The sequence below is a fragment of the Leptinotarsa decemlineata genome, unplaced genomic scaffold, assembly GCF_025532065.1.
Source record: "Leptinotarsa decemlineata unplaced genomic scaffold, Ldec_3_MD MMD2_tig00003798_RagTag_RagTag, whole genome shotgun sequence".
In the NCBI taxonomy this organism is placed as follows: Eukaryota; Metazoa; Arthropoda; class Insecta; order Coleoptera; family Chrysomelidae; genus Leptinotarsa; species Leptinotarsa decemlineata.
Window position 1 is genome coordinate 493,557 of NW_027412596.1, and position 22,594 is coordinate 516,150.

Below are 22,594 nucleotides of genomic sequence, written 5' to 3' on the forward strand. Positions count from 1 at the left end.
AAAGCAAGATATTTCAGGAGGTTTTTACAAAGAGCAATTACAAAAAGTAAAACATCCTGATATATATCTCGTAGAAAAAGTACTTAAAAGAAAGAATGGAAAAGTTTTCGTTAAATGGTTAGGATTCGATGACAAACATAATAGTTGGATATATAAGAGAAATATTGCGTAATCAGCATTCGTATTATAAATACTCTATGAATCAGTATATTACTTTATTTTTACGGTGTCATTGAGTGTGGTATCATGTTTATCATCGATGTGCAAGGTTTTCAATATGGTAAAGGAAATTTTTTATGTAAAGAAATTGCAATTTTGAATGTTGAAAATGGAGTATGGTACCATCGAATGATTAATTTACCAATAGGCATCAATCAATATATGCCTCATGTGAAAAAACATATGAACTGGTGTACAAATAATCTACATGGATTGTCATGGCAGCATGAGCAAAGTTCAACAACAACAACAGTAGCAACCATCAACTACGAACAAATTTCGGAGTTCATCAAGAATTGTGTTGGTTTTGATGCTGTTATAAGTGTGAAAGGTTGTGAAAAGAAAAAATGGTTAAGTCAACTCATTCAAAATGAAATTTCCGATTTGTATGAAGAAGGATGTCCTGCAATAGAAAATTTGAAAAGTTTTCTCAAGTCACACCATTGTATGAATCATTTAAATAACAGTTTGAATCGTGCACTAGAAAATGTTTTTTTATTGAAATATTGGTATTCTCACTGTAGAAATAAATTCTGAATTCTTGTTCTTATAATGAAATATTTACTTTTCACACATTCTCATTATACATGTGATTTTTACTACATTGCAGAAATAAAAAAATATTTTTCTCAATTTTGTTTATTTTATTATAATAAATAAATTTTACAAAAAATCTTGGGATTCTTGGAAATAAGTAGGGTGTTGAGAGTTTTCTCCTTCAAAATCTTCAATTATGACAGGAGATAGTGATCGTGTTGGAGGCGGTAGAATTTCTTTTGATGATGATGATGAATCCTTCAACTTTTTTGGTGGTGGAGGTGATGGAATAGCGTCCACGTCATCATCATCTTGTATATTGAAATTGAACCGTTTCACTGCTGTTTCCAGAAACCCCAATTCCTTTTCATTTTCAGCCATTGCCCGGGTTACTTTCACTGGCAAATTACCAAATTTCTTGGTTAAAGTAACCATCTTCGGACTGTATTTTAAATATACTAAAATACAGTCCTCAGATTTTTTTACAATCTGCTTCACACCATATCTATAACAATATGAAAAATTGTTCAAACACAAGTAATAATATCAGTTGAAAATGACTTACCTGAATAATTGTTTAAGCACCACCATTGCCATATTAACGGGCAACATTTTTGTATTTGTAATATTGATAATTAAAGTTGTTGGAATAGTCGACATTTTTGTTGTTGTATCTCGATTCACTCGTAACTAGAATGATTTTCCAAAGACACAGATCCGTCAATTTATACTGTGAAATTGTGCTGATAAAAATAAAATGACCTCTAATTTATGGAAATAGCGCGCATTTGAAATAACAACTCATTAGCAAATAAGTGCTGCATAAATCTTATAAAGTAGGTTTGTAAATTGAACTGATTGCAATTTGACATCATTCGCAAGGTAAGTGAGAATAGATTAAAACTGTGTTGATTATCGTTCGTTATTCACTTTATCATTTTCACGCTACTAAACAACAATGAATACCTGTGCAGAAATACAAAAAGTTAGCGATAATATTGTGTTGAAAATTCAAAAAGTTGGTAAGTTGATTAAAAGTAAAGCTGAGTATTGCAAGTGGATTAAATTTTTGAACAAAAATATCTTACTTTTGAAAAAATATATCAAATTCAACGAATGTTCGAACAAAAAATATTTTTCCAAATTAGAATCGAATTTGGCTTTATTGAAATATTATAAACAAAAATTCAACTTTCATAAAAATGTTGATAAAAACAAAAAAAGAAATTTAATTTGGCAAGATTTAGAATCATGTTTCAATAGTCGTGTAAGGACTGGTGCAATCATTAATTTGAAAATTAAGGATCCTACGGAGTTCTTCGATAAAGCATACAGATCTTTTATATGTAAAGTTAGGAGAGAATTGAAAAAAACTTTATTGAAAGTTAACGTTATATTTTTAGCGAATTTCATGAAGCCTCAAACCGGTGAAACTGACATCAAACATTTTCAAACAAAAAACAGAATTCTCGATTCGAATACAGATTTGAAATTATTTTACGATGAGCATATCAAACATAATATTTTGACAAAACTTGAAGAATTTCAAGAAAAAGACAGCGGTTGGAGCCTTTATGAAATTTTACAATTGAAGGTGAACCTTAATAACTATACACCGATAAATGTAGGTATTTCCACATATATTGAAGTACCTAAATTCATTCAAAATAAAAAGGCTGTCCTTAACATTCAAAATAATGATCCGTACTGTTTTCTTTGGTCTATTGTGGCAGCTCTTCATCCATGTGCAACTAATGTCTGTAAAAAATCATCATATCCACATTTTTCTAATATATTGAAATATGAAGGGATTGAATTTCCACTTAAAATTAAAGATATAACAAAATTTGAGAAAATGAATAATATGTCAATAAACGTTTTCGGTATTGAAAAAAAGGAAATCGTTCCTATCCGTTTGAGTAATCTTGAATTTTTAACAACAATTAATTTATTAATACTTCAAACCGAACATGATTTCGATGATGTTGATTCATGTGATGAAGAGGAATTGATGGACTTAGATGAAAATGTGAATAATTTCAAAACTATTTATCATTTTGCTCTAATAAAAGACATGTCGCGGTTGTTGTGTAGACAAAGTGGTGACATAAATCACAAAAAGTTTTATTGTACCAAATGTCTCAACCATTTCTATTCACAGGAAGTATTGAACAACCATATATTTACCTGTAGAAAAATGAATAAAACCAAAATAACTCTACCATCTGAAAAAGAAAAATGTTTATCTTTCACAGACTTCAAAAATAAAGAACCCGTACCGTTTGTGATTTATTCAGACATTGAAAGCATTTTGGAAAAATATGAGGATGTGAAACCTAGTAAGAAAATTCGAAAATTTCAAAAACATATTCCATGTAGTGTAGCATTTTACTTATTGTGTACTTTCGACAATTCAAAATCAAAATTCGAATTATATACTGGTAAAGATTGTATCAGCTGGTTCGTCAAACGTTTACAACAGCTAGCTTTCGAATTAAATTCAGTATTTTCCAATGTGGTTCCAATGATTCCGCTATCACCTCAACAAAAACACGATTTCGATTCAGCCACTAACTGTCATATTTGTCTAAAACCATTCACAGAGGATCAGATCAAGGTTAAGGACCACTGTCATATATCTGGAAAATTTCGGGGTGCAGCCCATTCCACCCCTTGCAACATTAACTATCAGAATGATAATATGATACCTGTTGTTTTTCATAATTTATCTGGTTACGATAGCCATTTCATTATTAGAGCTTTAGCGAAAGAGATTTCTGGTGCTGTCAGATTGTTACCAGTAAATAAAGAAAAATATATATCATTTAGTAAACAAATTGACAATACAAGTATAACATACCGATTCCTAGACTCTTTTCGTTTCATGGCAAGTAGTCTAGATAAATTGAGTTCATATTTAAATCATTCAGAAAAGTTAATCACAAAAAGTTTCTGTAAAAATCAAGAGGAATTCAAACTTTTATCTAAGAAAGGTATATTTCCATATGATTATTTTGATAGTTGGGATAAAATGAACATTGACAAATTACCACCGATCGAATGCTTTTTCAATAAATTGAGAAAGTGTGGTGTAACAGAAGATGAGTATTCACACGCTGTTAAAGTATGGGATACTTTTGAAATTCAAAATTTACAACAATATATGGAGTTATATTTGAAAACAGATGTATTACTTTTGGCTGACGTTTTCGAAAACTTTCGAAAAGTATGTATGAAAACATACGATTTGGAATGTTTGAAATATTACACTGCACCAGGTCTAGCTTATGCAAGTTGTTTAAAAATTTCAAAGGTTACTTTGGAATTATTAGATGATGTAGATAAGCTAATGTTTATTGAAAGGGGTATAAGAGGAGGAATATCTCAATGTAGCAATAGATATGGTAAAGCTAATAATATTTACATGAAAAACGAGTATAACCCTGATCAACCCTCATCATATCTCATGTACTACGATGTTAATAACTTGTATGGTACAGCATTATCAGAATATTTACCTGTAGGTGATTTTGAATGGAAAAATAATACTGATTTCTATTCTGAAGATATATTTAATACACCTAATGATTCTGAATATGGTTACATATTAGAAGTTGACTTAGATTATCCTGTAGAACTTCAAAATGTTCATAAAGATCTTCCATTATGTCCTCAAAAAATGATTCCACCCATATCATCATCAAAAAATCTAAAATTGTTAACAACACTTTTCGATAAGAAAAATTATGTTATCCATTATAGAAATTTGAAACAGGCAGTCAGTTTAGGTCTCAAAATCAGCAGAGTTCATAAAATTTTGAAATTTAAACAAATACCATGGTTAAAAACTTATATTGATTTGAATACGATGTTAAGACAAAACAGTAAAAATGAATTTGAGAAAAATTTTTATAAGCTAATGAACAATAGTGTCTTTGGGAAAACAATAGAAAACTGTCGTAAATATAAAGATATTAAATTATGTACTAAGTGGGAGGGTAGATACGGAGCAAAAAGTTACATATCTAAACCGAATTTTCATAGTTTGACCATTTTTGATGATGATATGGTAATCATTGAGATGAAAAGAGTCAATATAAAACTGAATAAACCCATTTATGTGGGTTTCAGTGTTTTGGAAATTTCAAAAACTATTTTATATGACTTTCATTATAATTATATCAAACCTAAATTCAATGAAAATGCGAAATTGTTGTATACAGATACTGATTCATTGATTTACCACTTTTTCACCGATGACATTTATGCACATATCAAAGAGGACATATATAAATTTGATACATCAGACTATGCTGTAGATAACCAATTCGGAATTCCATTGGTAAATAAAAAAGTTTTAGGTTTGATGAAAGACGAAAACAATGGAAAAATTATGAAAGAGTTCATTGGTTTGAAGTCGAAAATGTATGCGATAAAAGTAGAACATGGAGAGAATGACGGGGAAAATTTGATAATTAAAAAAGATAAAGGTGTCACCAGAGCCTCTCTCAAAACAATAAATTTTCAAAATTACTACGATTGTCTATTCAGAAATGAACATTTTGAAGTAACGGAAAATCTGATTCGTAGTAAAAAACATGAGGTATATACAATAAATCAAAGAAAAGTTGCATTAACTCTTTTCGATGACAAACGAATTGTAAATTATTTATCAAGTGATACATTGCCTTGGGGTTTCAAAATTTAATCCACACTTGTAATATTCATTTTTACAATTAATTAACTCACAACTTATATTTTAACACAATGGAAAAAACGTTTCTATCTTGAGTTCTTTTTCCGATTGATTTGTGATTTTACAGAGCAATATGAACAAAGCAATCCAGGAAAATATTATTAGTAGCACTAATGGAAACGAAATCCCTCAAGTCAATGGTCCTTCAAAGTATCGGTGTAATGACAGGTGATGTTTGAGAGTTTATGAAAGTTTTTCATCAGCCTATAACTTTTGTCCACCCTGTCATCAACGTCGGGATTCTGGGTCCTATAGACAAAGAATAAGGAATGAGAGGGATTCAAGAAGTCAGTTGAGGAGACAACAACTGACAGCATAACCATCATAACCGCTTCAAAACTGTTCATTATTCATTCAACAACCACACATGAGGAATTTAATTTTTCGACCTCCAACACACTTTCTGTTTCAGTGAAAATCAAAAGATGGATTTTAGCGATTTATTCGAGGACACTTTATTGAAAGCATGTGAAGATATGGAAAAAACTTTACTACAACTCTGTAAAGAGAAAACAGAAGAAAATATAAACCTTAAAACGAAAGAATCCATAAAAAACGTATTATTTTGCAAACTGTGTAATACTCCAAAAGACAATAAGGAAGCATCAAAAAGAAGTACAAGACAGTATTGTAAAAATTGCAAAAAGAAAACCGTTTTTGAATTATAATCGCCGAAGCATCTGAGAATTGATAAACGTTATGCAGACAATCGTGGAGTCATTCGTAAGTAACCAATAGCATCATTCACATCATTATGCCTGTACCAGTGAAATATAAGTGTACTAAATGTGGAGGAGAAACAAATTATCCGAATATATTATGTTTAGAATGTATAGTTGAACAGATTTCACGTGACGTATATGGTATAAAACATCCCTAATACAACTGTTACGTCTAGTAGTAATCGAGTTGCTTTCAAAGAAACACACACAGCGATAAAAATATGTGTTTGTTGTACATTATTCTTCTACTTTCACAAATTTGCAACATCCTAACTTCAAAAGTTATTTATATCAATACACCATACAAGTTGGAAAATGGTAGCTTTTTATTAATGGAAGTACATCCAGATACGATTATTTTGAATGAATATCCAGCTTTCTACTCTGAAAAATCAATACCGTTATGTAAGATAAACCAACAATATTCCTCAAACATTTTTGTAATTATTCTTTCATTTTTTCAGATTCTACAGTAACATGTAAGGACAAAGGAAAAAAGTATAGGTGCGGATACGTTATTGGATCACACGAAAACTTTCATCCCATTGTTCCATTCAAAAGCCGATTAATGTGCGGACATCATAGCATTGAACAATTCCATAAACCATCCATAACTTACAGAGGTTTCTGGTGGACAACTGTTGAAGATTTTTATGAATATGCAAATATTAATCTCAAAAAATATTTAGCTTTACCAGAAATTTGTTATGTATACTTATTGTCATCTAAAAAAGATGAATTTTTGAAAATAACTCATACATTGTGAATACCTACTAATTAATAAACGTTAATAAATTACGTATTTTCTTTTTCACAATATTCATGTTCAATCATACATATGACCCTTAAGGTCAACTAATCTGGTTTATTATCAGTGAAACACCAAATATTCCAACGAAATGCAACAAAGTATTAAAGTTTAATTATACATCTGACCTTAATGTCAGTTAATCTGGTTTTCTATCAGTAAAATAACAAATATTTCAACAAAATGCAACGAAAATATCCTAATTAAGTGCAACAAAGTATTCATGTTTACTTATACATATGACCTTAAGGTCAGCTAATCTGGTTTATTATCAGACAAACAACAAGTATTCCAATGAAATGCAACGATATCCTAATTAACTGCTACAAAGTTGTCTCAAGGTCAACTGCTGCACCGACTCATCGAACACATTGGCGTACGCCTGCTTTTACGAAACGAACACATTGGCGTACGCCTGCTTTTACGAAAAGGGGTCGCCTAATGAGGGTGCCCCGGGGTTGCCCGAAAAGGGTTGCCCGAAGAGGGTTGGCCGAAGAGGGTCGAAGAGGGTTGAAGAGGGTTGCCCGAAGACCATCCACTGAGCCAAAACGGCTCTACGACACGGCTAACCTACACCTGTCGAGGCCTCTTCTTACAACACCCTCTGGTCATTGACCATCACAACCCTCTGGTCATTGACGATCTACACAAGGGTTGCTCAAGAACTCTTTGGCACACCATTGTTCTTCGACAACAAGGCCTTTTTGACACGCTTCTTCACCCCACACAACCGCACCCCTTACGCTCTCGATGGACAGCTCGATGGCATGGTTACCATTGTATCTAGAACCACGTTAGCTATACTACTAATGTATATTATGACAATTCAAACGGTGGGTGGTAGTTATCAGATCAGACAGAGAAACAAAATAACGAGTGTTGTGCGACAATAATATGCACATAATTCATTACGGTCTGTATCGTATGTGACATATCCTTACACTTCTCATTTTAAGTGAGAAACGTCGAATTTAAATAGGTTATGTGAACGCAACGCTATCAAATGTTGCAGAAGTAACAAACAAAGTTCGTCAATGTAGCAAACATGATATTTTCTTGGAACTGTCATAACATATTTCACGGAAATGAATGTATTATCAGTTTTATGTAGGAATCATTTCATTGCTCAAGATTTCACAAAATGTTCAGAGGTGGAAAAATATCAGAAATACTTTCGAGTGTTATGTCCTGACATTTGAAGAAGTTTCGATTCAAAAATTACTGAAAACGCGACAAATTGAACTTCCACGGATTGAATTTTTTTAATGTACATAACATTATGGATTTCTAAAAATGTTCTTCTCAATTTAGTCTACCGTATTCCAAAAACACTTTATTGTGAGATTTTCACTAAATTGTTTTACAAAAACGCGACACGTGTTTCGCCACACAATGGCTTCATCTGGTGTGTCTTTCAACTTGAAAAGACATGCCAGATGAAGCCATTGTATGGCGAAACACGTGTTGCGTTTTTGTAAAACAATTTAGTGAAAATCTCACAATAAAGTGTTTTTGGAATACGTTAGTTATGGATTTTCATCAAGTATCGGCCGATTCCATCATATAATTTAGTCTACTTTGTACGTTATACTGAATTAAGTATCACGGTTATAGATTAACATATTTCCGTACCGCAAGAGATAATTCACTGAATTGAATACCAATCAATTTTTATTACCATTCAAAAAATAGTCAATCAAGACATGTCGGATTCTTGTCTACACCATAAAAGTTGCAATCTACCTACAAATCCCCATATTTCTCAAACTCGAAATAGATGTATGTTATCTTTCCATCCGCCTCATTTCTATCTATAAAAGAAACTTGTTTACCAGGAATCTATGTCCTGTGTGCCCGCTTTTTGTACGAATATAACGCCATATTTGGCTCGGAGCTATTCAATTATCTCGACAAGCAAGTCTATTTTCAGATTGGAAGGGCTGAATTGCATGACATGTGAATGACTACATAATTTGCTTTTGGCACAAGTAGACTGCTTTATAGAAAAGTGGTTACAAAAAAATGATAAATGAGAATTGTTTTCGATTCGTGTCTCTACTGTTAAAAAAATCACACAAAATTGGGTTTTCCCTGTTTCTCACTGATAGAATAGACAAGATAGCAATTTTAATATTGACAAATATTATAGATATATTGACGAATCTTGTTCAATAGATTGGAAAACTCATTTTTTGAAGAAAGTGGATAACCTTAATGGAGATAAAACAAATTTCATTTTCGAAAAACAAATATGGAATAGTGGGAATATGATACATTAGTTTTTTTTTTTTGGAAAAAAACATTTTTGGACTATCAATCAATCATGATGAAAACATGTAGAAGATTAAAAAAACGAAATATAAAAAGTTCAATTTCATAGTTACTACCTCCACATGAACATTGAGTGACACAAAAATCATTTTTACACAAATTGAATGGATGAAATGTGTACATTCAAAAAATTTCTCTCTTATCATTTTGTCATTGGTGAAAACCATATGAAAATCCGTTTGATCGAAAAATTTGAAATAATAATAGCGCGATGAAATAAATTCAAGTAGTCGCACAAGCAGATACAACACACGTGATGAAGAAAGAAAGCAATTGCGTTGGTTTTGATTTATCTAGTGGATTACTTCGAAGGTTGAGCATTTTTGTTCTCTATTCTCTTCACTATGGAAAATATTATTATATTAACGTCATGAAAACAATGAATTGAAGATGAATAATGTTGTGTACATGTTTATGTTACTACTTTTGTACCATGTGAACAATGTTTTCATCAAACATTAACAAACTGAATGCTGGAATAATTTTTCTCTCTCTCTCTCTCTAACGAATCATTCGTTTTATAAATATAATAAAGAGTTCATCAAGACATTTGGAAAAATAATAAAATAATGGAGCTAAAGATATGTCAACTGTATTTGAAACAACCAAGAGATGTTGATTGAACATTGACACAAAATCACTGTTATGTTATTTCTGTGTAAACTACATATTTGTGTGAATCATGCCCTGAAGAAAAAACGCCAGCTGCTACTGGTAGCCATAAACTATTTGTGAAGTGGCGAAGAGCGCGCTCAGTTCGACCGACATTTTGCAGATATTCTACGGTCTTCGATGGAATTCCGGCGAATTTTCTACCGCTTTCGATTACGATATATAAACGTTACCCACGAGCATATCGAGACAGTCAAGTGGAAGTTATAGTGCGGTACACGAAGCGATCTAGTGAGGCGATAGACATTAGAATAATGATTGAAGTTTCAGTTGAAGTGTTTTTTGTATTTGAAGTTAAATAAAAGTAAGGTCGATTATTGTTCAGTGTAGTAAATTATTGTTCAACCCATGGGAAAAAATATAGCAATATTTAATGTATATCAAAAGTATGTATTAAAAACATATTGAAATCAATGATACAATTCGAAAGTACTGATGTATAAGTCTAGAATTGATACTGTAAAAAAAATTTACTCCAGAAGATACCAACTTGGTTAGCGAGACGCGTCGAGCGACATTCTTTTCATTTTGTGTAACTGATGAGTGAATTGTATCATAATGATGACCAGTAAATAGCAGAACGCACGTTTCGTTAAACAATGCATTATATCTCCAGTAGAGAAATTGATGCAGTGTCAATTCTAGAATGAAGAGAAGTAGTATGTGGCTTGTCTAGCTGTACTCGTGTTGAGGTTATGTCAGACTGGTTTGTTAGAATCCCTCTTTAAGTATCGGCCCAATCCATCTCCGAAGGGAATTTGATTTTTTGTTATTGTACCAAAAATTTCACCCTCAATCTTTGGGAAGTTTCATCAAAACACGAGATTCTTGAAATTTCAGTGATTCTTCCATAAAAAAGCGATGTATTTCCAACAAGAGTACTCACTTACAGGAAATGCTGTTATTACAGAGTATGTATGAAATGAATATTAAAAATAATGTAATATAGAAATGTATAAAAGTAAATGCTAAAACAAAGTATATATAAAATATTCGTATACGCAGAATTTCAAAAGAGGAATGAAAAATTGAGTATATAACACAAAAAGTTTCAAATCATGCAATGTATCAGAACTGACACAAATGTTATCTATAGTAGTATTTAAAGTAATTGTGGATAGGTACTTGATACCAAAGCGTTCAGGGAGTCGAAATGAATATCGCAATGTAAAAATCAAGATTCACCTTTCATCATTTTATCATCAGTGAAATAAATGAAAAATCAGTTCGGAACACTCGAATACTGTAAGTACTTCAGAATTGGATAATTGTTACATGTAAAACCAAAATAGACAGCTTAGTGGGGTCTACATTTGTACTTTCCAATATGGAATAAACTGTCAAGGTATATATTACTATTGGATAATGATATGGAACTGAAATATTTTCATCTAATAGCGTTTAAGAAGGACAATAATAGTTTTGACATTTTCTGAATTTTTTTCTAGCATTATGTTATACCAATATATGTTTATCAGCATCTCGTTGAGTTAAAATATTCAACAGATGGAAAAGTAGAATATAATGATTCATTCAGAGTTGGATGAATTTTGATTGAAATCTGAGGAAAACAAAACTATTTGAAAGAAGGTGAATATTCGTTTTGGCCAAGATATTACCTTTCTGAAGTTTCTATTCACTTTTTGAGGCGCTGTTTGGCAAAACTCAACCAGTCCATCACAAACAACTCGAATTTTTTGTCCTTGGTAGTACGGAAGTTCTTTCTATAGTATTTACAAAAGATGAATTTTCTACAATTAACAGTTAAAACATTTTTTATTAGATATATAAGAAAAAATATTTGTGCAACCGCATTATTTAAATGTGCCACATTTATCAAAAAAGTTTACAGCCACACTGTATGAATCTCAAATAATATTTTCGGAATGAACTGAACAATTACAATAACAAAATGCAAAATGCGCCCTAAGAGGAAAATAAGTAGATGATCAATTTACCATTTGTGGACAATGAAATTATTCCTTTGTATTATAGAGATGGTTAACATTACCATTTGACAAATTTTGTATTCATTCATCATAAAAATAGTCACCCACTCCTCAAGATTGCTATCATTGTCATATCTCCAACTTTCAAATTACTTTTTTCTCCTGTCCAGGTACAAAACATCGCCAACTGATCTAAGAAAAGAGTTGGTAGACAGGTTCTTATTGAATATTTGTACTCTGATTTCCCAAGCAGACTCAGTTTGATGAACTATAAATAATCAACTATAAATAATAAAACACCAATAATATATATTGTTATTTGTTTGAAATCAAGTGTTTAAGAGCAGACTTCAAGTCTGCCACAAAAATTGCTGCTTTGATGAAAAAGTCTCCTGAATATGGAGAAACTGTGTTAGCACTTCAAAATATTTTCTGAATTCACTTACAAAGAAGATACATGTATGAAGTTCACAACTTCTTTGTTGACGATTTCTAATAATACTTAAACTATGTATCATGAGGAGCCGAACTCGAATAGTGGTCGAAACGCGGCTTCCTCCCTTCTCCCCTTCTTTAGAAGTGAATTATAGCAGTGAAAATGGTCTCTTTCTATTTCTTATCGAAATATTATTCAGATTTTGCAACATTTCAGATTAACATAAACGGTACCCATTATATTTTCTTTTCAGTATTCACTGGTACCAGTATGAGGAGATACCTATTACCCTTCAACATTTATGAGATTATTTTTATGATTCAAAATCCCCTTTTAACAATTTCTAATAGTCATGTACTTTTCCTGAAAATCCTAGTGGGACTATCATAGATTTATATAAAGAATGCTAAAATTATCCTGTCACATTTCTCAAGCCTAAACTGTGTGAACTGAATAACAATCAACACATGTTGATTTAATTTTTGTCTGAAGACGACTGGTTGATATAGCTGAATATGCATAATATCTCGCATAACCAATGTGCCATGTATATTAACAAACCAATATTGTAAATATTATATACTTTCTCGAAAATTTACCTTTTCGTTGGAAAAAGTAAATTCTCAAAAGAATAAAAACTATAATTACTCAAATAATCTATGAAAATATATAAAAATGGATGTTTGTTGGTTGGTTGGTTGGTTGGTTGGTAAGTGATAAACTTCTACATCGCTCAACCGATCGTGACGAAACTTGACATGTATAAGTAATTTTTCATAAAGAAGGTTTTTAGACTATACATTTTTCTGTAACTAGCCACTAGATGGCGCTGTAGAACAATTTTTTTAAAGCACTGTTCTGTAACGTTGCGCACGCCTAAGTTCGTTGATTCTGATTCTGTCAAAACATTAGAACATCAGCAATACAGCAACATAGTACTAATTAGTATTACAACTACCAAATTCTACGCGGGCGAAGCCGCAGGCAACAACTAGTCTAATATATAAAAATGGATGTTTGTTGGTTGGTTGGTTGGTAAGTGATAAATTTCTACATCGCTCAACGGATCGTGAAGAAACTTGACATGTATAAATAATTTTTCATAGAGAAGGTTTTAGGCTATCAATTTTTCTGTAACAAAACACTAGATGGCGCTGTAGAACAATTTTTTGAAACCACTGTTCTATAACGCTGTGCACGCCTAAGTTCGTTGATTTTGATTATGTCAAACATTGGAACAGTAGCGATACAGCATCATAGTACTAGTCTGATATATAAAAATGGATGTTTGTTAGTTGGTTGGTTGGTAAGTGATACACTTCTATATCCCTAAACCGATCGTGATGAAACTTAACATGTATAAGTCATTTTTCATAGAGAAGGTTTTTAGTCTATCAATTTTTCTGTAACTCACCACTAGATGGCGCACAAGATTTCCACATTTTTTTGTATCGAAATGGAGTAGTAGAAAGCTAAAAATCAGTCACTTCTAAAAATATTAACCTATCAATATGAATATATGTTAATGTACTTTCTCTCAAAATTAAAAAAACCTGTTTTACGTAACATAGGAAACATGGAAACTATCAGGTAAGAAATTATGGATACACTCACCTTCTAAATGAATTTGATTTTGTAACATTGAGAAATAGTCTGGTCATTTTAGGGGGTTTGCCTAGGAAAGTGGACAAACCCAGCTGTAAATTTGTATCAACTGAGTATTTTGGCATTATAAAAGTATTCTCAAAATTCACAAATGATTCTACGGCCGCAACTTCAGAAATTGGGGGTCAAAAGTAAAAAAAACGACTTTACGCACGTTTTTTTGCCAATATCTCGTTTCCAATGGGTTTTATGCTAATTGTATTGATTATCAATATTGTAGAGAATTAAATTTTCTACAACTTTCTTTCAAACATTTTTCCGTACGTTAAATCTTTTTTGAGATAGAGGTCAGCGCGAGCGCAGATTAAATATTATTTGAAATCAACTGGTTGTCCCGATCGAAATCAGCTCATTTAAGGTTTATAGATTACTTGATGAAAGATTATGAATCATTTTCATTTTCTATTAACAAATACATTATATTTGAATATTTTTCCATTAATTATTTATTTTCAATTAAGTTTCAATTTATTTAATAATATTTACCTGCCCGTGTAGTTATAAATTTGTAGAGGAAAACATATATATTACATCATGATTAAATCTAATCTATAGTAATTATTCTTTAGAAAATACAAATGGATAGAAAAGAAATAACATTTTAAATGATATTTTTATCAAAATTTCTCATTTGATACATTTGTGAATTTCAAAATTAAAAAAACAGATGAAATATTCCAAAGAGCAATAAGTTTTCATTACAATTTTCTTCTTCTTCATCGTTGTCGTCTTCTCGCAGTTGTAAAAATTCATAGACGTTATCATCTTGTCATCTTCACCCATATTCGTTTCCAATTCTTCCATGATTTCTGGATCCGTTACGCATTGTACAACTCCATTCCTGGGATTTCAAATCATGTTCTAACCAAGTTTGAGTAAACACGATTAAAATGTTGGTGAGCTGCTCCACTTGTTAGTGGGATATTTGATAACTGCACAGGTTTATTGAGCTTTGATAGCTTGACATATTGTGCAAAACGAAGATGATCGATAGTATCTACAGACTTTGTAGCATTATAAACAGCTAATGAAGTTTGCAATCCACTATCAAATAATCTTTGAACCGGGCAGTTTTCTTTTTCAAATGCTGCGGCAAGTTCATCCAAATCAGATAGTTTCTCGAAAGTTCTCAAAAACGTTTTTTTTTCCTTTTTTAAAGAGCGCAGAAGTCGCATCACAGCCGCTTGAAGCGTGAAGAAACAGAATGTGTTTTTTAGAACTTGAATATTTGTCGAAACCCTTAGAGGAGTAACGGAAAAACAGATTTTCAAACAGATTTTCTCAAAACAGTCAATTTCCGTTTTCACATTTGCTTTGCCATCTTTTTAAAAGAAAATTTCTTGTTCAAGATATAGTGTATGCCCAATTGAAATCACAAGTAAATCAATATCTTCACCGACTATAATTGCTGTTCTTTGACGGTTAGATTGTTCAATAGCTGTCCCAATAATGAGAACATCCGCATCATTTCTGGCCTGTTAAGTGTTGATGTATTTGTTATTAAAAATGAAAATTATTCATAATTATTCATTAAGTAATAATTTATGAACCTTTAATGATCTGATTTCGATCGGGACAACCAGTTGATTTCAAATAATATTTAATCTGCTCTCGGGCTGCGCTCGCTCAAAAATGATTCAACGTATGGAAAAATGTTTAAAACAAAATATTATATATTATGAGCTTTGTCAACTGCATTGATATACAATTTGTTTAGTAGCTAGGTGATAGTAGATGATGTAAGATAGTTGAATAAATAAACAGTTTTAGTTTGGTTCATTATACTCATTCTTCCACAGTTTATTGGGTATTTCCAAAACCAAACTTGTAGTGTTAAGCATTCTCTACAATATTGATGATGAATACAATTAGCATAAAACCCATTGGAAACGAGATATTGGCAAAAACATGAAAAATTTTTTTTTTTATTTTTGACCTCCAATTTTTGAAGTAGTGGCCGTCGAATCATATGTGAATTTCGAGAATACTTTTATGATGCCAAAATACAAAGTTTATACAAATTTACAGCTGGGTATGTCAACTTTCCGAAATACAGGCCTTAATCGACCTATAATGACTGGACAAAAAAAGACGAAAAACTGCAGATTTTATTTTCATTCAAAAACTTGTCATGTACTCACCAACAATTGTTTCCAATTGATTTTAATGTCCCTCGATATACGTCCAGATCAAATGTAACATTTCGCATTAATGTACCCAATTTTCAACACCATTTCTACAGTCACGTCATCGTCCATAGATATTCTAATAAGTCTGGTAACTCCTTTGATGTGGGTAAAATATGCCGCTTTTTTTGCGAGCGGTCGTAAATCATGCGGCTACCAGCAGAAATACGTTATACGAGGGTCAGTCAGCAGCGCGAACAATATGTTTACTCGAAAGTGTGTCTACGAGGGTCAGGCGTCAAGTGTTGATCATATTCATTATATATTATGTATTTATGTTTTTGTATGATCTTTCATTGAGATGATTATATAATATGAGATTCTAATAACAATAAATTGGGGAATATTTCGTTGTAATAACTGGCATGAATTATCTGATTTCTTAAATTATGGGCAGGTAAAAAGGTTGAGATACTTATAAAGGGACTCCACAATAAAGAGAAAATGAAGATGAATAATCTTTATTTACATATTACCTAATCAAATGGTGATTTGTTGTTTTCTTGAGTATACCCTGATAGTATAATTATAATCTATTCAGTATTTTGGCATATATATTTAGACACATTTCAAATATTTAGCTGGGGGTTGGTTGGAGTTAGGTCGAATAACTGAAACTACTATTATTTCGTTGCCGACGTTTCGACTTTTATAAAGTCATCTTCAGGGCACTACAAAGTTACAGTAAATCAGATATAAATACACACAAGGTAAAAAAATATTGAAATTTGCGACAAGAATCACTTCTGCGAATGAGAGGTCAATATTGAGTACATTAATTTGGTACAATTCAATTGACCTCCTCTGTCCTCTACATTACATTTTTACTGTCAATTGAATTGTACCAAATTTACTCAATCTTGACCTCTCATCCGCAGAAGTGATTCTAGTCGCAAATTTTAATAATTTTTCACCTGTATGTGTGTATTTATATCTGATTGACTGCAACTTTGTAGTGCCCTGAGGATGACTTTATAAAAGTCGAAACGACGACGTCTCTTGACACATTATAAAATAAATTTGATTTGATTGACATTTCGTCAATGCATAAAATACAATCCTTAGTTTTACCTGACATCAAAGGTACTCTTAATTCCAAAATTTTAAAAATGAATTCATTGAATCCTGGGGTAATTTTCCAATGTTCAGTCAGCTTTCTCAGAGTAGAGGGAGATGGCAATCTCATAACTTTAGATAATTTCTTGTATGCTTCTGGTCCTAATAAAAATAAGCTCAAAGCAAAATGCTTGACTTCTTTAGAGTACCTGGCTCCTTTGGGATTTTTGTCGAGTAATGTCAGTTGATTTTTCATCAACATAGTGGCCTCCTGTGGGTACTGCTCGTCCAAAAATTGTTCAACATCTTCTCGTGTTACCGTTTTGCGCCTTTTCGAAGATTTGAGCTCGCTTTGCAGCTCCTTAATTCTTCTCCTGAGTCCTTGCTTTCTGGGACTGCTATCAGATAATTTGGAAAAAGTTTGACACGATACATCTATAAAGAAATTAGCACATATTAGAAGTGATTCGAGGAATAAATAGAAAGAATTTTAGGTTAGATTCAAGTACCAATTAGTGTATTTTTACTGAGGAATTAGGTCTTTTTGTGGAGAGAATGAAGTTTGAGGAACAATTTTTTGGTTTTCTTCTTCTCCAAATCAAAAAAATAGATGGACTCTTTATTCCCTTTTGTTAATGATTCAAACGTCTTTGAATGATATACATGAACCTATCAACAGAGAGTGTTTGTAATTTTTTTTTTGATTTTACTTCTTTCATGGAAGTTGTTATTTCTATTTTTTTGATTTGGAGAAGAAGAAAGCCAAAAAATTGTATTTTCACCTTCCACGAATTCTTGAGATAACCCACTTTGGACTGATTCATTGGATTGTAGTACATAATCAGTTTCTTTGTTGGGAATTAATTCTAAAAAACATTTGTAATATGAATGAGTGATTATGTTCATCATCATAGAGCTTTGGCATTTACCTTGTTCAACTTCATGACATGTATCTGTTTGTGTACACGCATCTAATTTTGAAGGAGCTAATACGCTGGAGGGACCTGGATTGTCATTGTTTTGATCATTACCTGAAAATAACTCATTCAAAAAAATATTCCATGCTTGTGAAGTGGAAAATTTCTTACCGTCCAATTTTGTTGGAAACTTTAAGGGCACAGCAGTGGTAAGTAAATGTTTTCCAGAGGAAGTGAAGGATTCATCGTCAAAATGTTTTCTACAAACTCGTATTCTAATGTAGGCTTGCTCAGGTGTTAAGTTAGCATATTTGTGGTCTCCAACAAAACCAAATGCTGCGAAATATAGTAAATATAGTTTGAACATTAGTTATAAATAGTATCTAAATCACATTACTACCGAAACATTTTTGACCTATAACTGACATTATGTATTTGATGAATTTATTACCTTGTGGCATCTTTGGGGAATCGAAAAAATGAAATATTTTCACGTAAACTATCACAAGAATCCACACTGCAAAAGGTACGGTGAGAAGTCATCACAACAATAAAAAATGTTCAAATAACTACAAGAATAAAAGTTCCAATAAAATGTTTATTTTACGCACTCAGTATAACTGGCCGGAACGATGCGAACTGTTCAATCGGAGACACTCTGTTAAACTGGCGCCCCCGTCAGACGGGCACTGACGACCGACCGGCCAGGCAAGGGACGCGCGAGGACGGAGGGTGATGATTTGGGTCGCTGCTGAGAGTGAGCGGACTTATTAGAATATCTATGGACGATGGTCACGTATTCTCTATGTGCCGAAGTGTCAATAGATATTCTACAGATATTTCTTTCTACCCTGAATCAATTCAGACATAGCTGTATGGATTAGTTCCCAACTGAATATAAAAATGTTCACTTATACTTACACTTATCTAGAAAAGTTACCTGCTCTATTGATGTATATTCCTTTTATTGGGCCTTAGCCTGCTGGATGTATCATAATAATAAATAAATCAATGAATAAATAGCAGTAGTAAGTATTATTATCAACCGAATGCAAGCATTGTAAATCATTTGAATGAGCAAATTTCATTACACACATTACAAATTTCTGTCGAAGTACGCACATTTCCGCTTCGCGGATCTATGTGTTTAGTCTTGTTTTTTGTTATAAACCATATTTTTCGAATCGAACATTCAGAAAGAAAATCAAGATAAGATAAGTGAATCATTGAATCTTTCTTACGAAAGAAAATAATTCGAACACGTCTATTGAATAATGATTTTGCTGATCACTGATTAGTAACGAAGGTGTTAAGTAATGTACCTGGTCAAATATGATTGGTTCGAAAGTGTTGGGTAATGTTTCATTGTCAACTCGTAGAACGAAAATACAGTTTTTTACCCAGCAAGAAACGTTCAAAAAATTGATTTCTTTTCTAATAGTCCGGAATTTATGCGCATTAAAACATTAACTGTTTGTGAAATCATTTAGGAAATGTTTTATTTCAAATAACGAATACTATTTCAACATGACAAGCTATTTTATCAGCATTAGAATCCCAACATTCCTGGACTGAACTCCAGTTTCATGGAAAAACTTAATAAAATGAAACGGAAACTAATGAGCTGTACAAAAAATTCCCAGTGTTTTTTTTATGTTGCAGAAACAACATGAGTTGAGAAAATACGAATTTCAGTTCATTTCTAGTCTAAAATAAATTATACACTAAATATTTATAATGTCGTTGATTCAATTCTCTAAAAGGTGACGGTTTCGACGGTTTCTTCAGCACTATTGCTAATTATTCTCCCGTTAATTGAGTCCTCGGTTTCCATCTGATATCGATTGAATTCTGTTCGAAATAGCGGTTCAATTACCGTTTTGCCTTTTTTTTTCATAACATCAACGGATGAGACCACGCAGTGTACAAAGGAATAATTGGTTTTTCGAGAGCTGTTATTTCTGAGAATTTGTGATTCAAAGAGTGCTGGAAAGGAGTTGTTTTTGATTGAACTCTCGATTTAAAGGGATCAAAGAATTTCACCACTCGTCTTTTGTTATCTCTGAGAGAGGAATATTTTGTCACTTGCAGAAGGATCTTTCCGTTCCAGTTAGGCAGGTAGGTATCAGAAGAATGACATTTTCACTCCACAAATCTTATTTGTTGAACAAATCAGTTCGATGGTGATTTGAACATTTTATTGCGTCTCTCCTTCATCCCAGAAGCTACATCTCATGTTTTGCACTGAAACCAATTGAAATATGTGATAATGATAATAATGTATCTCTTTGAGATGATATACAATGATTTTGTAAAAAACTTTGTGAACTCAGAATGACACGATCGAATAGTATCCATATGAAAACTATCATTGTGGTGTTCGTGAAAATATCTGTTTAAAATGGTACCTTATAGCATTATACTGTTTTCGTGATAGATTTTTTTATTGTCGTTCTTGTAGGTATTTCAAATTATTCTTCATTAAAATATCATGGAGAATAAACGTAACATTATTATCATTTATTCAATTTCCTTCGTGGTATTAGTCAATAAATTAGTTGTTTTCAACCAGACCAGCCATTTGTCAAATCATACTGGAGAAGCTGGAAGAGATAAGAATTTTAAATATTACATTGAACATTTTTTTTCATTTCTCATCTAATTTTTAGGACTATGAAAATGAAAATAAATTTCCCTTCGTTTTGTATTTCATTTCCGCTGAAAAGTACCTGCGTAATGTCTCATCGAATACGTATATATATATATATATATATATATATGATGAGCTGTTTTCTCGGGTTTCGCTCCGTGTTCTGTGCACAGAACACGGAGCGAAACCCGAGAAAACAGCTCATCATACTTTATCCGTGAGAATCTTCGAGTTAACATATATATATATATATATATATATATATATATATATATATATATATATATATATATATATATATATATATATATATATATATACAGGGCTATTCAAATTCGTTTCTGTACATGGGGATCTCGTAAACGATAAGAGATAGAGTGTCGATTAAATAGTGGCACAGTTGTGTATTTCAGAGACCCACTCAATGATGTGAAGAAATCGAATATAGCTCATTTGGTTCTGGAGATATACAGAAAAAACCAAAAAATCTCAAATTATTTTTTTGCTTATATCTTCTTTATTCGCAGACATATTGGAAATCTCTCCACATTTTGCTATTGACACTTGATGTGGGCTCTCAGAATATATCCATGAATCTTTTATACACGGTGTCATCTGACTTTGGCTTTGAATTTTCAAATACGGACCTATATTTTTTTTTGTAGTTTTTGGATCGTAGATGTTCACTTCATACTGAGAAATTGAATTCAATTTGGTTGACTGAGTTGAATAAAAACACAATAGCAATTTTCACGTCTCCCTATGTATAGTTTCATTTTTAGATACCTATTCATATTTTTTCCATTGCTCTGAGCGTTTTCTACAATGAACTTCGAATAAGAAAACCTTTTTTGATCATTTGAAACATATCTCCATCAAAAATATATTATATGTGTTTCAATAAGCAAAAAATGAAATGATAGCAATAATAACATCCGAAACGAACACTATAATTGTAATAAAAATTGTAATGAAGTAATTTATATAGGTACCCAAAAAATTATTGGCGCAATGAATGTTCGAATTGGAGTCCTTCCATTTCGAGACATTTTTAAACTCGGTTTTTCATATCATTTATTGCCCTTAATACACTTATTTGCTGCATTGTTGCGAAATCATTCAAAATCCTCAATCTCGGGTCTTCCACATTTTCTATCTCTCTGCCAGCGTAAACCCTATTTTTCAATGCCCCCCATAGAAAATAGTCCAAAATAGTAAGATCTGGTGATCTTGCAGACCATCTTATTGTCCCATTATTTGTCCCGAAATGGAAGGACTCCAATTCGAACATTTATTGCACAATTAATTTTTTGTGTATATATATTACTTACTTCATTTCAATTTTCATTATAATTATAGTGTTCGTTTCGGATATTTAATATATTTTTGTTGTAGATATGTTTCAGATGATCATAAAAGGTATTTTTATTCGAAGATCATTGTAGAAAACACTCACAGCAATGGAAAAAATATTGTTATGTCCTTGCGATTTATTAAATTCTCTTTTGCGTGGGTGGATAATAAATAACTAATAAACCAGTGGTACGCTTATTAGAACTCAATAACTTTATTCAACTACACAATTTACATTTCCACTAATCACAATACTTCAATTCACACTGTAACGTCTTCCTCGCTGTTGCATTCAAATTTCCGCGCTCTGATTTCAGACTACCCTGTGTTTGCCTGT

At 31.9% G+C, this 22,594-nt stretch overlaps 4 protein-coding genes across 7 annotated transcripts in view; 2 read left to right on the forward strand and 2 right to left on the reverse strand.

The window, feature by feature from the left end:
- Positions 1-22,594, forward strand: part of LOC141483653 (twitchin-like) — a 437,930-nt gene that overhangs the window by 333,201 nt on the left and 82,135 nt on the right. The gene's annotated exons all lie outside the window — the stretch shown is intronic.
- Positions 817-1,501, reverse strand: LOC141483648 (uncharacterized). Its single transcript, XM_074178418.1, has 2 exons — positions 1,322-1,501; positions 817-1,261 (listed from the first exon to the last, which is right to left on the reverse strand). Exons 1-2 carry the CDS (start codon positions 1,414-1,416, stop codon positions 883-885), a joined length of 474 nt encoding a protein of 157 aa, XP_074034519.1. The 5' UTR covers positions 1,417-1,501; the 3' UTR covers positions 817-882.
- Positions 1,555-7,036, forward strand: LOC111516923 (uncharacterized). 2 transcript variants are annotated; one of them, XM_074178420.1, is made up of 2 exons: positions 1,555-6,639; positions 6,699-7,036. In XM_074178420.1, exon 1 carries the CDS (start codon positions 1,715-1,717, stop codon positions 5,462-5,464), a length of 3,750 nt encoding a protein of 1,249 aa, XP_074034521.1. In that variant the 5' UTR covers positions 1,555-1,714; the 3' UTR covers positions 5,465-6,639; positions 6,699-7,036. The 2 variants fall into 2 exon arrangements, with proteins under 2 accessions (XP_074034521.1, XP_074034520.1); XM_074178419.1 differs by having other exon boundaries at positions 1,555-6,235.
- LOC141483649 (uncharacterized) lies at positions 16,420-19,038 on the reverse strand. Of its 3 annotated transcripts, XR_012466205.1 has the most exons (4): positions 18,706-19,038; positions 18,426-18,590; positions 18,267-18,368; positions 16,420-18,203 (listed from the first exon to the last, which is right to left on the reverse strand). XR_012466205.1 is itself a non-coding variant. In XM_074178422.1 (3 exons), exons 1-3 carry the CDS (start codon positions 18,619-18,621, stop codon positions 16,945-16,947), a joined length of 306 nt encoding a protein of 101 aa, XP_074034523.1. In that variant the 5' UTR covers positions 18,622-19,038; the 3' UTR covers positions 16,420-16,944. The 3 variants fall into 3 exon arrangements, 2 of the variants coding, with proteins under 2 accessions (XP_074034523.1, XP_074034522.1); XM_074178422.1 differs by having other exon boundaries at positions 16,420-16,952; positions 18,426-19,038; XM_074178421.1 differs by having other exon boundaries at positions 18,426-19,038.